At 38.5% G+C, this 14,663-nt stretch overlaps 1 protein-coding gene across 1 annotated transcript; it reads right to left on the bottom strand.

Moving 5' to 3' along the window:
• Positions 1-422: 422 nt before the first annotated feature.
• On the bottom strand, positions 423-13,999 carry mettl14 (methyltransferase 14, N6-adenosine-methyltransferase non-catalytic subunit). Its single transcript, XM_084931402.1, has 11 exons — positions 13,638-13,999; positions 13,132-13,220; positions 12,708-12,795; positions 11,354-11,431; positions 5,939-6,026; positions 5,773-5,863; positions 4,608-4,749; positions 4,051-4,143; positions 1,458-1,574; positions 1,099-1,309; positions 423-943 (listed from the first exon to the last, which is right to left on the bottom strand). Exons 1-11 carry the CDS (start codon positions 13,701-13,703, stop codon positions 636-638), a joined length of 1,371 nt encoding a protein of 456 aa, XP_084787528.1. The 5' UTR covers positions 13,704-13,999; the 3' UTR covers positions 423-635.
• Positions 14,000-14,663: the final 664 nt, after the last annotated feature.

Here is a 14,663-nt window from a genome sequence, read left to right as displayed (position 1 = left end):
GGTCATTTGGGTTACAGGATTGGCTTTTGTGTTTTAACATTTGAGAAAAACTGTAAAACTGATATCAACTGAATCAATCCAGTTACAAAGCATAAGCTGCTGTTATTCACTCTCACCTGCTTTGATGAAAATGGAAGTGACAGATAGGTATCTGTGAAGTTTGACATTGAAGTTCATATACTGTGACCGAGTCTTACATTTTTTTGAGAAGTGTACAATTGGATTATCGTGGCCCACATAATGATAATGATAATGATAATAATAAGGAAGTTTACTGTTATCCTATCTTTCATCAACAATAACTACTGTTTGGTTTACTTTCCACTTAATTTCAATAACCTGTCTAAATATGAAACCCTGATCATCTGTATGAGTACATAAACATTCATCTCCAAATACAAAAATCAATATGCAAACAGAAGTGGTGAAAATCTATTTTATTCAGGAAACTCCTATTCAACGTATATCCATGAAAAATATAAAGAAATCAAAATGATTAAAAAAGTAACCACACCGGCAAACTTCTCAACTTTTTCCATCTAAATCATTTACATACAAAAATGAGTTACGGATAAATCTTCAGACAAAACAAATGGAAGTTCCCACTATAGTGTGGATGGCATTAGTTCTTTACTCTACCGAGGTGGAAAGCCTCTATGTGGCCCTCCCCTACCCCTGAACCCTCCCCTGTCTCCACGGAAATTTGGTCGGTTTCTTTCTCGACCTCTGTCTCCCCCTCTTCCAGCATTTGGCCCACCACGCCCCCCTCTGGGTGCTCCGCCACCACGATCCGACTTAAGTTTAACAGGGGGAGACTTGGGCCGGAGCCTCTCTATTTCTTCAGTGCAGCCAGACAGATGGCAGTTAGGTAAACCAAAATGTGCAGCGTAGGTTTCTGGGTTAAAGTTGGTGTTTGTCAAAGTAGGACCCACTGTCAGCCAGCCTAGAATGAGAGAGTGGAAAAAAAGAAACAATATGTGTAATGACAAACAAGAACAGAAGACAGAGAAATTGAATTGAAAATAAGTAAATAAAATGTTGTTGTCAACTAATTTTAAGTCAACATATTTTCCAAAGAAAAGCACATATCCATCGTACCTGGTCTGATGGTAGAGTCTCTTCCAAACAGGTGCAACCTCCTGCGGCCCAAACAGAAGTGCTCAATGATGTGGAAGATCTCCACAGGCTTCTCTACATTTCCCATCTCAGGCTCTTCAGTGATGATCAAGTCAATGTCTACATTGGCATGGATGAAGTCTCCATCAGTACTCCTACGCACTGTTCCTTTGATTCCCATTAGGCAGTGTTCCTGGAAGGATCGTGTTGTTTGTCATCATGCATCATACTATACAATTAATCCCACAATTTACATCAATAATATACCAAGTGTGTGTGTGTGTGTGTGTGTGTGTGTGTGTGTGTGTGTGTGTGTGTGTGTGTGTGTGTGTGTAAAATACCTTGGTCCTTTGGAATACTGCTTTTGGATCCAGTGCTTTGGTCTTTCCTGGGTTATTCTTGTTGGTCTTAATCCAGCAGATATCCTCACACCTCCTAAAGCCCCACTTCCTCAAACACTGAAAAAGAAGAAATAAACGGTAGGTATTATGACATCCCAATGTATTGTAAGACTGAACAAGCATTGCATTTAAAGCTGTTTAACTGAAAATAAATAAATAACCTTTACTGTAGGCTAGGTCAATGGGTAACTCGTATATAATGTAAATTCAACTGCAAATCGTTATCTTTAAAAGAAAGCATATTTCTGAACTTCCTCAGTTAATAATAATAATGGATTGCATTTATATAGCGCTTTTCGAGACCCTCAAAGCACTTTACAATTCCACTATTCATTCACACACTGGTGGAGGCAAGGTACAGTTGTAGCCACAGCTGCCCTGTGGCAGACTGACAGAAGCGAGTGTCCTGCCATATCGCGCCATCGGCCCCTCTGGCCAACACCAGTAGGCGGTAGGTGAAGTGTCTTGCTCAAGGACACAACGACCAGGACTGTCCGAGCTGGGGCTCGAACCGCCAACCTTGCGATTGCAAAGCGAACTGCCAACTCTTGAGCCACGATCGCCCCTACCACAGTTACCACAAACTAGCAGTCACATGAAAAAGACAAAAAAAGGAAACTGAAAGAAAAGAGAGCATGTGATCACTATTTAACCAGTGAGGATGAAACTTCAGCTACGTTCACACTGCAGGCCTTAATGCTCAATTCCGATTTTTTGATCAAATCCGATTTTTTTGACTGCTTGTTCACACTACAAATAAAATGTGACAGCAAATGCGCTCTAGTGTGAACGCTCAAAGCGTCCCGCATGCACAAAAGAAGACGTCACACACAACGCGCTTTGTTTAGACCCAGACCAAACAGTATTGTTTGACTGATGGCCCTTAATATGAAGACTTGTTTCGGACTTTACGTTTCTCAATTTTGCTTTAAGTTATAAAGTTATTTTGTTATTTACATATGGCCTAATAATTGTCCTTATTGCTGTTTTAGAGAGGAGCGGTGCTTCAAAGGATAGTTGCAGATTTCTGTCAGAATCTGCAGATTATACAGTACAAATAAAATGTTCATGTTTCTCCAATGTTGTCTTCCAAACAGTTTCACTGGATGGCCAGCAAGCGTTCGCGATGTATTCTTGGGCGCTGATAATTGGCGTCTGTCTTGTGTCAGTGACATAGAAGATGGATTTAATGCGACATGACCGTTCAAACAGCAGTCGCTTTCTAAAACATCAGATATGTATCGGATTCAGTACCACATATGAAAGTGACCCTGATCGGATTTGAAAATATCGGATTTGTGCCGTTCACACTGTCATACCATGATCGGATATGGGTTGCATAGGGTCAAAAAAGTCGGATTTGATGCGCTTTCGCCTGCAGTGTGAACGTAGCCTAAGAGGAATTTCCTCTTAACTTTGATACTATTCTGTGGCAATTTTATTTTTTAGAAAGTGCAAATGTTGAGGTTCAAACATTCATTCCAAATCATTTTATGCTTATGTCAACGTGTGAACATATTTTTCTAAGGTCAGGACAGATCAGACTGTAAGTAATCTGTATTTAAAAACTGTAAAGCACATTTATGTCACAAGATTTATGTTGGTATGTGTTATATAATTTATTCTGAGTTTATTGGCAATCTGCGATGTCCAGCGATAACTTTCTCGGTCTTTACACTGATGACAGGGAACTGTTCCTTAGATAGAGAACAGCTGGATTACAATTTAAGTGTTCCCAAGTTGGACATTTCTACAGATTAAAGAATTCTAGGAAGTGTTCTGTTATCAACTCAATGAATGAGACAGATTATTAAAACTGGGCAGGACCACAGGATAAGCTTGTTTTCTTTTTTCCAAAGACAACATACCATTATAAAGCACTTTGAGGCAACTGTTGTTATGATTTGGTGCTGTACATATACAATTGAATTGAATTGAATTAAATTGAATTCCTTCTCTCTTTCTTCCTGTACCTATCCTTCTAGATGGGAAAACCCACAGACCTCCCCTCATCTCTTGATTAACTCAGATTTTCCCTAAACCTGCTTTCTAGAACAGGGTCCTGATATCAATAAATTTTCATTTCTCCAATTGTCAAAGAAAAATAACATTGACATAAACATTTTTAAGTTCAAAGCAAAAGTAGATATATTCTTCCCCTAAAACTCATAAGTCAGACTTAGATTAATGTATCTCTATAAAATTATTACATAACCTAATTAATTAAAATTCACTTTCCTGATGTCTAACTCGGGGATAAGAAGCATGCTGAATTAGGTTCTGAGCAACTGAAAATATGTCAATCCTTAATATGGCGAACCAGGAACCAGTAAATCAAATTATTATCTACTAAATTCAGGACAATTGTGGATTTTTCTGGTGGTAGGGTTTGTATTTTTTTTTTCGTTGTTTAGCCACAACATTAAAACCACTAACAGGTAAAGTGTCTAAAATTGATCAACCTGTTACAATGAGAAATTTTGGCTCACTCCAGGACTGAATGCTTTTTTTAATGAATAAAAAATTGCGTTACCATCCTGCCCAGGTCCAGTCCTTCACCAGAGCCACACCAGAGAAAGACAAAGGAACGTAGAGCAGATATCTCTTCTATCTCCAGTCTCATGAGCTATAATAGGAGAGTGAAGGGAATGGAAAGAGGAATAAGCGTAAATGAGAAGAACACTCCATGCTGAGTAAGTAACTACTACTTACTTAACTCTTCTTTTCTAGCTCATAGACTACCTTTGTATTAAAAAAAAAAACCCTGCAGGAGATAAAGCCATTCCTTTTTTTCAGTCCTGTCTGGCAGCTTTTGCAATCAGAATTATGACACATTTTAACAGACTTTCACATCAGCAGATAAACAGTGCCATTTGGGATGCTGGCTGTTTTACAGGTCCAAACTGTTTGCTGTCCTTTGAGTCATGTTTCAAACCAACCCCTACCTCACCTTCACACATAAGATAATAACTTCTGCAGCTTATTTATTTTAGTTTTGTAGTGTTTTTTAAAAAAGTAAAAGTTTTCAGTATTTAATTACATGCTAGTCCAAACCAGTAAATGCAAACCAGTCAGAAATAGTACACATACATCATCCCAGGTCCAGAAGCGTTCAGTGTGGCTTATGCCTGATTCTCTGTAGTATTCCTCTAGAGGAGGTTCAAGCAAAATCACATCGAATTTGCACTTCAAATCCTTCAGGTCAAAGTGCTCTGGGTCTGCCTGGAGGTACCTAAACACACAGACAAACGTACCGAACTTGAAATGGTCAGTGACTACTTTACAGTGCATCTGGAACGTATTCACGGTGCTTCGCTTGTTCCATATCTTGTTATACACTTTTTACAGCTTTTTCCAAAATTGATTAAATTCATTTTTACCTCAAATTCAACAAACAATAAACCAGTGTCAAAGTAAAGAAAAAAAAGTTTATTTGAAATTCTTGCAAAGTTAATAAAAATCTAAAACAAACAAACAAACAAAAATATAACATGCATATATACAGCCTTCACTTAATACTTTGTTAAAACCCGCTTGGCAGCAATTACAGCCTCCAAGTAGGTTTTATTTTATGTATGAAGCTACAAGCTTGGTACATCTATTTTTGGGCAATTTCTCCCATTTGCTTTCGTAGAACTTCTCTCAGGTTGACGTGCGACCAACCTATGAAACGTCCTAGTGGTTCCAAACTTCTTCCATTTGTAAACGATGGAGGCCATTGTGCTCATCGTGATCGTCAACCCTGCAGAAATGTTTATGTACCCTTCACCAGATCCTGTCTCAGATGTCTACAGACAATTTCTTGGACTTCATGGCTTGGTTTGTGCTCTGACATGACCTATCAACTATGGGACCTTATATAAACAGGTGTGCCTTTCCAAAGCATGTTCAATCAACTGAATTTAGAAAAAGTGGACTCCAATCTTGTTGTAGAAACATGTAAGATGATCAGTGGAAAGAAGATGCACCAGAGCTCAAATTTAAATGTGTTAGCAAAGGCTGTAAATACTTCTGTAGATGTTATATTTTTGTTGTATTTTATTTTAATATATACATAAGAAAAACTTTTAAAAAATCAAATCAAATTAAGGGATTTTGGGGTGAAAAATTAATTTTATCCCTTTTAAAATAAGGCTGTAACATGACAAAAGGCGGAATAAGTAAAGTGCTGTGAACACATTCCAGATGGACTGTAATTCAAGCATAAATTAATTGCACTCATAATCAGATAAACATTAGTATTCATTTAGCATACATGGGAGGGGTGTTGGTAGTGGCGATGAGTTCGTCCTTCAGTCTGATCAACTCTCGAAGTTTAGGGTATTCTTCAAATCGGTCGGCCAAGCCTTTACAACAGGCGACACAGAGGTCAGACTCACATACATGAATATAAAACAATCAAATAGCAAGCACACACTTACCAACATCTCTGATGAAGTTCTGTGGCCTATGCCCAGTGTCCACAAAATGCTGGCAGTAGTCATTGTGAGGATTCAATGACTGGGTACCCTGAGAATGAAAGAAAATTGCCATATAAAGACAAACAACATGTGAACCTGTGTTTTATCATACCTTTAATATGTGCCATTTTAAAATATTTAATATTTTTTTATAGCACATATTTTTCATCATCCTGATTGGATGTAGATCATTGACAATCTTGTGTGTTTTGCACTGTCAAAGGCCCCTGAGGTAGCACCCAAAAGGCAGAGGATGATGCTAACCATTGCACAAAAAGTTGGACTTCTGGACATGCTGAAGGAAGGCAGAAATTACCGTATTTTTCTGACTATAAGGCACACCGGATTATAAGATACATTAAGCAAAACAAAACAGTCAGATAAGTCAAACTTTACTCAACTCATTCTTCTTGCTTCCTCTACTTCCGTACCATTGATTCATTAATGTTGACTTCTCTCGCAGCTGCTCTATTCCCATGTTCTGGACCCTGAACATGAACCCCTGAAAACAGGGTTTGATCTTTGGTTTCATTCTATAATACTGGACTTATTTTTCTATGAAGGTTTGAACTTTGAGAGTGTTTAAACAAGAGAGAAAAGTGTGAAAAGTTCACGCCTATCTGAGAAAAGTGTATAAAGTGTGTAGTTAGGGGTTTTACAGCCTTAAAACATCTATAATAATTGTAAATAATAAAGCTGACTACTTTGCGGATTTCACTTATCGTGGGTTATTTTTAGAACGTAACTCCCGTGATAAACGAGGGACCACTGTATTACAAAAATATAAAATTTATGGAACGTGAAAAAATGTGGAATCATATGTAAATATCAACACTTCACCGAGTTCTTTTGATTCCTCAGAGGCATCCAATGGAAGACAAAACACTGCTCAGTAGACCATTTAACACTTTATTACTTCTAGAAGGGAGATGCGTCCTGCATGACACGCTGCCGCGGATCTCAAAATGGCGGTGTGCCCCTAACAGTTTTATTACAGAAGCTCTCTCATTCTAGTCTAAACAACAGTGTCTCAGTAACTTTCCACTAGAGATGGTGCTCTCTTATCTGCATTTTCCCAGGCAAGCATGAGCGGGAGTCTGCAGCTTTCCACTCCCTAAGGACACATGGTCTAATGCCTTTATTTTTCAGGGCTGTGTCCACTTAATACTACACTATATAACTTTATAACACTTATTATTAATAAAAAAGCATAGCATTATTGAGGCACTGCAAATTATTTAATTCCAACACATATTAGGAACAAACTGTGAAAACATGAATAATCCTGTTCATATATCCCTTGCTTGCCAGAGCTGATTTTTGTTTGTAACAGTGAGACTACTCACTGATTTTATTACACTCTTAAATTCTACTACTTATTCCTGCGTCTTTTGTGATCTTACAAAGCTTCAAACGACGCGTCGACTATTAAATCAGTCGTCGACGATTTTGATAGTCGATGTAATCATGACTAGTCGACTAATTGTGGCAGCCCTAATTTAAATATAAGAATACTTAAACAGCATAAATGTTTACAGTGCAAGTAGTATAGTGTTACAATAGAAACTGGCACTGAATGAATAATTTAATTAGTTAGGAAACATTCCACAGACTATCCTCAGTCCAAGTCAAATGCTCATGCTGGCAAACAAAACTGACACTTCTGGTTTGGCAACACCTGCCAGAATAAAACTTGTTTATCTTACATATGCTTGGCTGCTGATTACTTAAGAAGCAACTAAAAATGATAGTTAATATCATATAATATAATATAATTCTTCCTTCACTACTTATTTTTTTCCCTTCTCTTTCAAGTTAACCCGTTGTCACATTGGTTGCACTAAATCTTCTGGGTAAAATCTAGGTTAGCATCACCAAAGCAATTTGAAAGGAAAAAAAAATCAGTGCCTTTAAATTTAAAAATCGTTTACATATCATGTTACACAGAATCGCTAGTCCGACGTCCCGGGGCTAGCGATTTTTCCAGTCGGTCTACCAAAATCTATCTCTGCCCTGCCCGTCGGGCTATCGTAGGAAGGAAAAATATATGTCAATGCTTTTGCATTCTTTCGGAAATGTAGCTGGGTAATTATGTCATTGGCATCGGTGAGCCACTGTCAATATGTGACATATTGAAATCGCGTTTGAATTTGCGCTTGTTTTTTGCTTTCACTTTGCAATCGCGCGAACTGTGTATAGAGAGCGACAGCACTGATTGGTGAGTGATGATAATTTGCGCACCAATTCCTCTGACATCGTCTTATCAATCGTTAGCTTACTATGCAAACATGACAAGTGAAATCTCCCGCAGCAAGCTTAAACACGTGAGAGGTTGATCGCGCAGAGAATCGCTGAGCGTTATGTGAGTGCGTGTGTAAAAGCAGCAGGATATATATTTTAGTTCTGCTGAGCCAAATAAGACAGGTCAGCGTGAAGAAGTGACAGCCAAAGAAAAGCTTACCACAAAACGGAAAAGTTATGACAAATCAATCTATAAGGCAAAAAGAAAGTGCAGCTTTATGGTTTCATGGACAAAAGAATTTCTGTGGCTGCAATATGACAAGCTAAATAACCAGGGGTGTACATAAGTGGTCCGCAGGTGCGCATTCGCTGTCAAAATAAAAAACGCGCACAAGATAAGAAGTTGCAACGCGTGTTTGCGTACATAAGATTTTCAGGAGGAGGACAGACATTTGTTTAGAACTCTTAAAGATGTCGAAGAAGCAAAATCCTTTAAGCAATTACTTTGGTTTTCCTCCACCTCCAAACAAATGTCAGAAGGAGTCCGAACCACAAAAGAAGCACGTATTCTCGGAAAAGTGGTTGCAGGAGGTGAGCTGGCTTCAAACAAATGATGAACGCACAGAGATGTGGTGCAGAATGTGCCGTGAAAATCCCACTCTAGCAGACAAAAATAGTGCCTTTTATATGGACGCAAACACGCGTTGCAACTTCTTATCTGGTGCGCGTCTTTTATTTTGACAGCGAATGCGCACATGCGGACCACTTATGTGCACCCCTGTAAATAACATAATGTTGTTGTGTGTTGTTGGTTTTCCCTCGATTTCTGAGTCGACAAGCGCCTTTGTTACTGGGACCAGTCATTTTAAGAAAGGCCCCCATTAGAACCCATGAGATATGCAAGAAATGCATTATTGCTCAGTCTGCAATATCTTTCCCGGAACAAACACCAATTGCAAATAACATACTAAAGATAAACCTGAAAAAATCTGAAAAGTCTTTGCAAACTTCAAAAAGCAAATGGCCTAGATCTTGGTTCCACTTGCCTCTTACCCGTGACTTCAGTGGAAATTTCAAATTCAGGATCTGACACAGACTGATTCATGTCCTACACAGTTCTTACACGTTCATAGAAATTTCTGTTCAATTAGAACCAAATATTTGAGTTGATGATTGTAATTTTTATACAATGTTGTAATTTGTGTTTCAACAACTTTTTGATTAATGTTTTGTTTCCGTTACAATATTATACTTTAATGTATAATATTGTAAAGGAAACAAAACAGGAAACAAAACATCAATCAAAAAAATGCTCTCTTTTTTATTCGGACTACTTAAATTTATTTTGGGCTACCAAAAACTGAAGAGTCCCTGCCCGAAGGGCTACCAGGGATTTTGAAATTTTGCGAGCCCTGTTACAGCACAGTGAAGTTTCCTGTTAGAAGCATGGCAGTGGCAGCTTGACAGTCATTTCAATTAGTTTTCTAGATTATTACATTTATTGTTTTTATGTTCAGTCTCAACTGTTACGAAGATGATGTGCAGTTAATAAGTGCAATAAATATTTATATTGGAAAAGAAAATCGTGGGAGAATCGTGATCTCAATTCTAAGCAAAAAAAATTGTGATTCTCATTTTATACAAAATCATGCAGACCTAGTAAAAACTATAACTTTAATCTCAGCTAAACCGATTTACTCAGGAATAAATAAAACACTGAAAAAAAATAACAATAAAAATTTTAAGCTATCTAAGTGACTTATATATCATGTTTAACCCGAGTAGCAAAAGACAGCGGGGGGGTTGAAAACGATTTGCCGGGAGTTTGCTGTTCTCGCAGGCTCTAGTGAGCCTTGAACCCCAGCTAGCTATCGAGCTGGTGGATAACAGACGTCTCCAAAAACGTCAGAGTGCTTTTGAAAATATGTGATGTCTTGATAAACCAAGCAGATATTTGAAGTTTGCACAGCTACATTCTCGCCTGAAAATAAGTTAAAAGTTTATTTTGTGACCCAGAAAGAGTAATAATAGTAATATTAAAACTAATTAGCTGCTGCCATTGATGGAAATGGCTGGGCTGCGCTATGAATCCTGGGATAGGTTGGGCCACGAAGGATACACCCAACCCATCCTTCAAATCTGGGGAAATGAAGGACACATTTATCGGCCGCAGTTGCAGAAGTCGTCGAATTTGGACAGCCTTCGTCGCATTGCTGTAATGTAACTGGCCTACAAATGGGGCCTCCGAAGGATGCGGCCTCTGAATTTGGACACAGCTAAGATACCAGACACTGCTTCTTCTTCTTCGGGGTTCAACGGCAGCTGGCATCCTTGTACATGCAGTGCTGCCATCTTCTGTTTCAGTCCGTTATTACACTCTTAAATCCTATTACTTATTCCTGCGTCTTTTGGGATCTTACAAAGCTTCAAATGACGTGTCAACTATTAAATTAGTCGTCGACGATTTTATTAGCCGTCGTAATCGTGACTTGTTGACTAATCGTGGCAGCCCTATTGTGCAATAAGGTCAGATGCACTCCCTGGAAAAAGGTACACCTTTTTTTCTTGTGAAAATGCGACAAAATGTCATTGCTTGGAAGGAAGAAAAAAAAAAAAACAGACATACGGGCAAGTTTGCCATTTGATGTCAAGGAAAATAATACACTTTGTAAACCATGTGGAACAACTCTCACTGGTAAAAACACAACAAACGTTAACACTTTATATTTTAGTCAACTGAATCAACTTTCAATTCAGTCTACTAGAATTTTGTGATATTTGGTCAACTACAACTAGACCAAAACCAAATCAAAATTTGCTGTCAAAATTAATAAGATGCCACACTGATACATTTAATCACCTCTGTGATGGCTCTGCTCAGGATATGTGTGAGTGTGTGTGTGTGTGTGTGTGTGTGTAAAATGCCCCAAAACAGACAAATGTAGACAGAGAGCAGTGACTGAGACATCCTGCTGCGTTTTCACATCTGCTGAGTAATCTGTATCTCTAGGAAAGTCAAATTATAGTCCATTCAAAAATTTTCTTTTTCTTAAAGTTGCTGGATACTTTGTGTGGAAACAGGTTTTGCAAGTCCATATAAAAGTGACTGTGAATGCGAAGAAAGAATTTCCCAACCTTAAGAAAAGTACTTGAGTCCTTGTACACCTCTTCATATGGGTTGGTTTCATCTGGTTGCTGCACTTCCAGCTCATCCTAAAACACAAACAGGCCCACATATGCATGTGTGTACAAATGACCAATCAGGTTTACAATTATGACTATGACTAAGACTAAGACATAGACTATGACTATGGTCAGCAGACGAATGCAGCTAAATGTAATTACAAAATAAAGCAAGAGAACGGTTAACTATATCGTCAACTATAACAAATACCACCACTGTTTAATATGAAGAAAAAGACTAAGACACAAATGTACGAAAAACATTAAATCAGTTAGATGTTAATCAAAGAGTGAGATGGGACATTGTCAGCCTGCTCAATCTGTCCACACTTTCATATATTTGTTCTAATACATCTGAATCGATGCATTTCGCACTATATTAAAATACAACTCTTACTTTGGGAAATGTAAATAAAAGCAGAATGCAATGATTTGCAAATCTTATAACCCATGTTTTATTTACTGCAGAAACTGAGAAAATGTACCATTTTAAGAAAAAAATTGCTCATTATGAATTTGATGGCAATAACACTTCCCAAAACCGCTGGAACAAGGCCATGTTTACAGACTTTGGGGCTGGAGCCTATCCCAGCTATCATATTTCGACCACTCATTGCTGGGCTGACCATTTTGTTTAAATAAAATAGCAAAATGTCTCAATTTAAATATTTTACATGTTTTCTGTATTCTATTTGGTTCTATTGATTTGATTTATTAACACGCACAGCATGCAAACTTCTCTGAAATTGTGATTGTAAATCTATACTTCACCTTACAATTCATTAACTTCAGTTAGAATCTGTTAAAACCTTTAATGGGTTGTAGTTTTAATAATACTTGAAAGTATTAAATGGAAAAATGAACTAATACTTCCACCTTTTTCACAAGTCATTTGTATTTACGTCATTATAGTCACGCAAAAGAGCAAAGTCAAACTCTGGCTCAAAGACAACATTTACCAGACAAGATTTTAGTAGATTAGTTTAGTCCTCCAATCCAGACCTTTACAAGCCTTTGTGTCCAAGTCACGCCACATTTCAAAGCACTCATTTATAGACGCTTGTAGAATAAGAGCCTTTATGTCATCACTAATGATGTCAGTGATAACTTTAACTATATTGTAAGATAAACACTTTTTAACATAACTTTGCTGTAGGCTCCGCCACTTTATCACACATTACTTACTACTGCCTATGGCACAATGTTACAATACTTAACTCCTCCTAACACATTCAGGCTTTTTAATTATGTTTTATTTATATAATGCCAAATCTCATAAACTCAACATTTATGTGGTTACACTCACCTTTTGCTCTTCCACATCCTCCTCTGTGTCCTCTCCTTCAGTCTGTGCTTTCCTTTTAGAAGAAGGGGCTGTGCTGTCATATGAAGCCCTGCAACAACAAATACACCTCAATATTTCAACATTTCCTAAGTCCCAAAGGAAGCGTTTGGTACTGAAAAAAATGACAACACAGAGCGCACAAGATGAAAAAAAAGAGTGTGCATGCAGTAAACCCAAAGAGAAAAATGCTTCTGAGCATTTCTGCAGTTTAGTAAACGGACTGGGACTCGTAATGGTTCAGGGCAACTTGGGGGTTCAGTATGCTGCTTAATGATGCTTCAACATGTGTCGTTGAGGAATGATCCGCCGACCTTCTGATGGGTGGATGCTCCTCTCTACCGCCTGAGCCACAGCCACCATCAACAGTACCAACACTACAGCTTACCTGCATGTTTCTCTAGTCTCCTCGATCTCTTTTAGTTCGTCTTTACTGTGTAGGACTGCTCCGATGCTGTCTGCGCTTTCAGCTCCCAGCTGTGGTAACGACAGAACAAATATAAAGGCCCTCCTGCTTGTGTTGTGTCAACCATACAGTGCCGACTATGAGGAAACATTTGCTTAATAAAACACCCCTTGGTGTTTTGTACTGCTGGTACGTGACTCCATAGCGTTATGGATAATTGTAATGGGTCCTCAATGCGCTCAAATCTTTTATTTAGGAGCAGACTCAATGTACGTGTAGTACACTGAGTCTGCTCCTCTCGAGGGCGACCACTGTGAATGTTTGAAAGGGATAGGCAAGTTATCGGCACCCATGCATCGATGTGTTGGACGGACAACTATATGAAAACCCATTTTGCATATAACACGCTTAGCTCCACGTTATTGATACAAATCCGTTAGGTATGCAGTTAAGTTGAGAGGCAGCTTGGGGGCTCGTTGTGTACTTGCCTGTTGAGCTAACAGCTGCCGCCTAAGTTTTTGTCTCTCGCGTATCTCTTGAAGACGACTGTTCATTGCGTCTCATATACTGTGTTCTGACAAACTATTAAGTCCCCTTGGCCGCTGGTGTAAATAAAATATTTTCATATAACACTTATAGCTATCTGTAACAACAGCTAGCAACCGGCTAATGCAGGTTAACCGCTAAAAAAAAGGAAAAGTCGATAGATGCAATCGATTTCCACACCCGCTCGCTCAGGCTCAATTTATTGCCCTTCCGCCGGTGGAGTTTGTTCAAAATGAGAGTCAAAGGCACATGTGTATTTGAATTTTGTTATAGCTCGTATACAGTTATGCCTAACTGTATTGGTTAAATCATCAAAGTATGAACAATATTTGGGTCTTAAGAATAGAGCGATTTGCCACCTGTCTCGGCGACTGCCGGTGTACGCCGGTATTAACTAAAGAGTGAATGCCTTTGTGATTGAACGGACGCAGCGTGATGATGTCACAATCGCTGACGTCTCGTGAGTCGTCTTCCAATCAGAGACGGTTAGTTCTGCTCGCTCTTCAAGCTGCAGCGTACAGATCCCACGAGTGTTCCCGACTAATAATTTAAACACCAATCACAACAGAGAGCGCTCACGTTACCTCAAGACGTACCAACCACTGACATGTAATGTTTTAGCAATTCCAGCTCACCTCACTGCGATGATTTCGTCGCTGACTTTATTGGTGATAAGTTTTCATCCACTGGTTCACTGATAAGTAATTCTTAGCATTTGTTATATTTCACAATCTTTTAACTCGTGTTTTTAAACTCTTGCAGTCACAAAGGATTCAAGTTGCGATAGACAATGGAGCGTATTCATTTTTAAAGGAGAAGATTGTGCAAAATGATAAAAGCAAGTGCTTCAGATAGCTCAACTGCAAGAACGCACCTCAAATTAAGTCCTTACAAATCGGCTCCAAATGACTGAATATTTATCATTCGAGCAATAAAAATAACAACACCACGGTCTAAATTCCATAAAT

Source organism: Perissodus microlepis, chromosome 6 (genome assembly GCF_051167445.1).
Source record: "Perissodus microlepis isolate ML-2025 ecotype Zambia chromosome 6, ASM5116744v1, whole genome shotgun sequence".
Lineage (NCBI taxonomy): Eukaryota > Metazoa > Chordata > Actinopteri > Cichliformes > Cichlidae > Perissodus > Perissodus microlepis.
Note: the sequence above shows the minus strand (reverse complement) of the source record. Positions and strands in the feature narration are given on the sequence as shown.

Excerpts from the sequence above, each read along its gene's own strand:
- mettl14 (XM_084931402.1), bottom strand. The coding sequence starts at position 13,703 with ATGAACAGTCGTCTTCAAGAGATACGCGAGAGACAAAAACTTAGGCGG. Across the intron at positions 12,796-13,131 it reads GAGACTAGAGAAACATGCAG|GGCTTCATATGACAGCACAG; the intron begins GTAAGCTGTAGT and ends TTGTTGTTGCAG. Across the intron at positions 944-1,098 it reads AGACTCTACCATCAGACCAG|GCTGGCTGACAGTGGGTCCT; the intron begins GTACGATGGATA and ends CTCTCATTCTAG.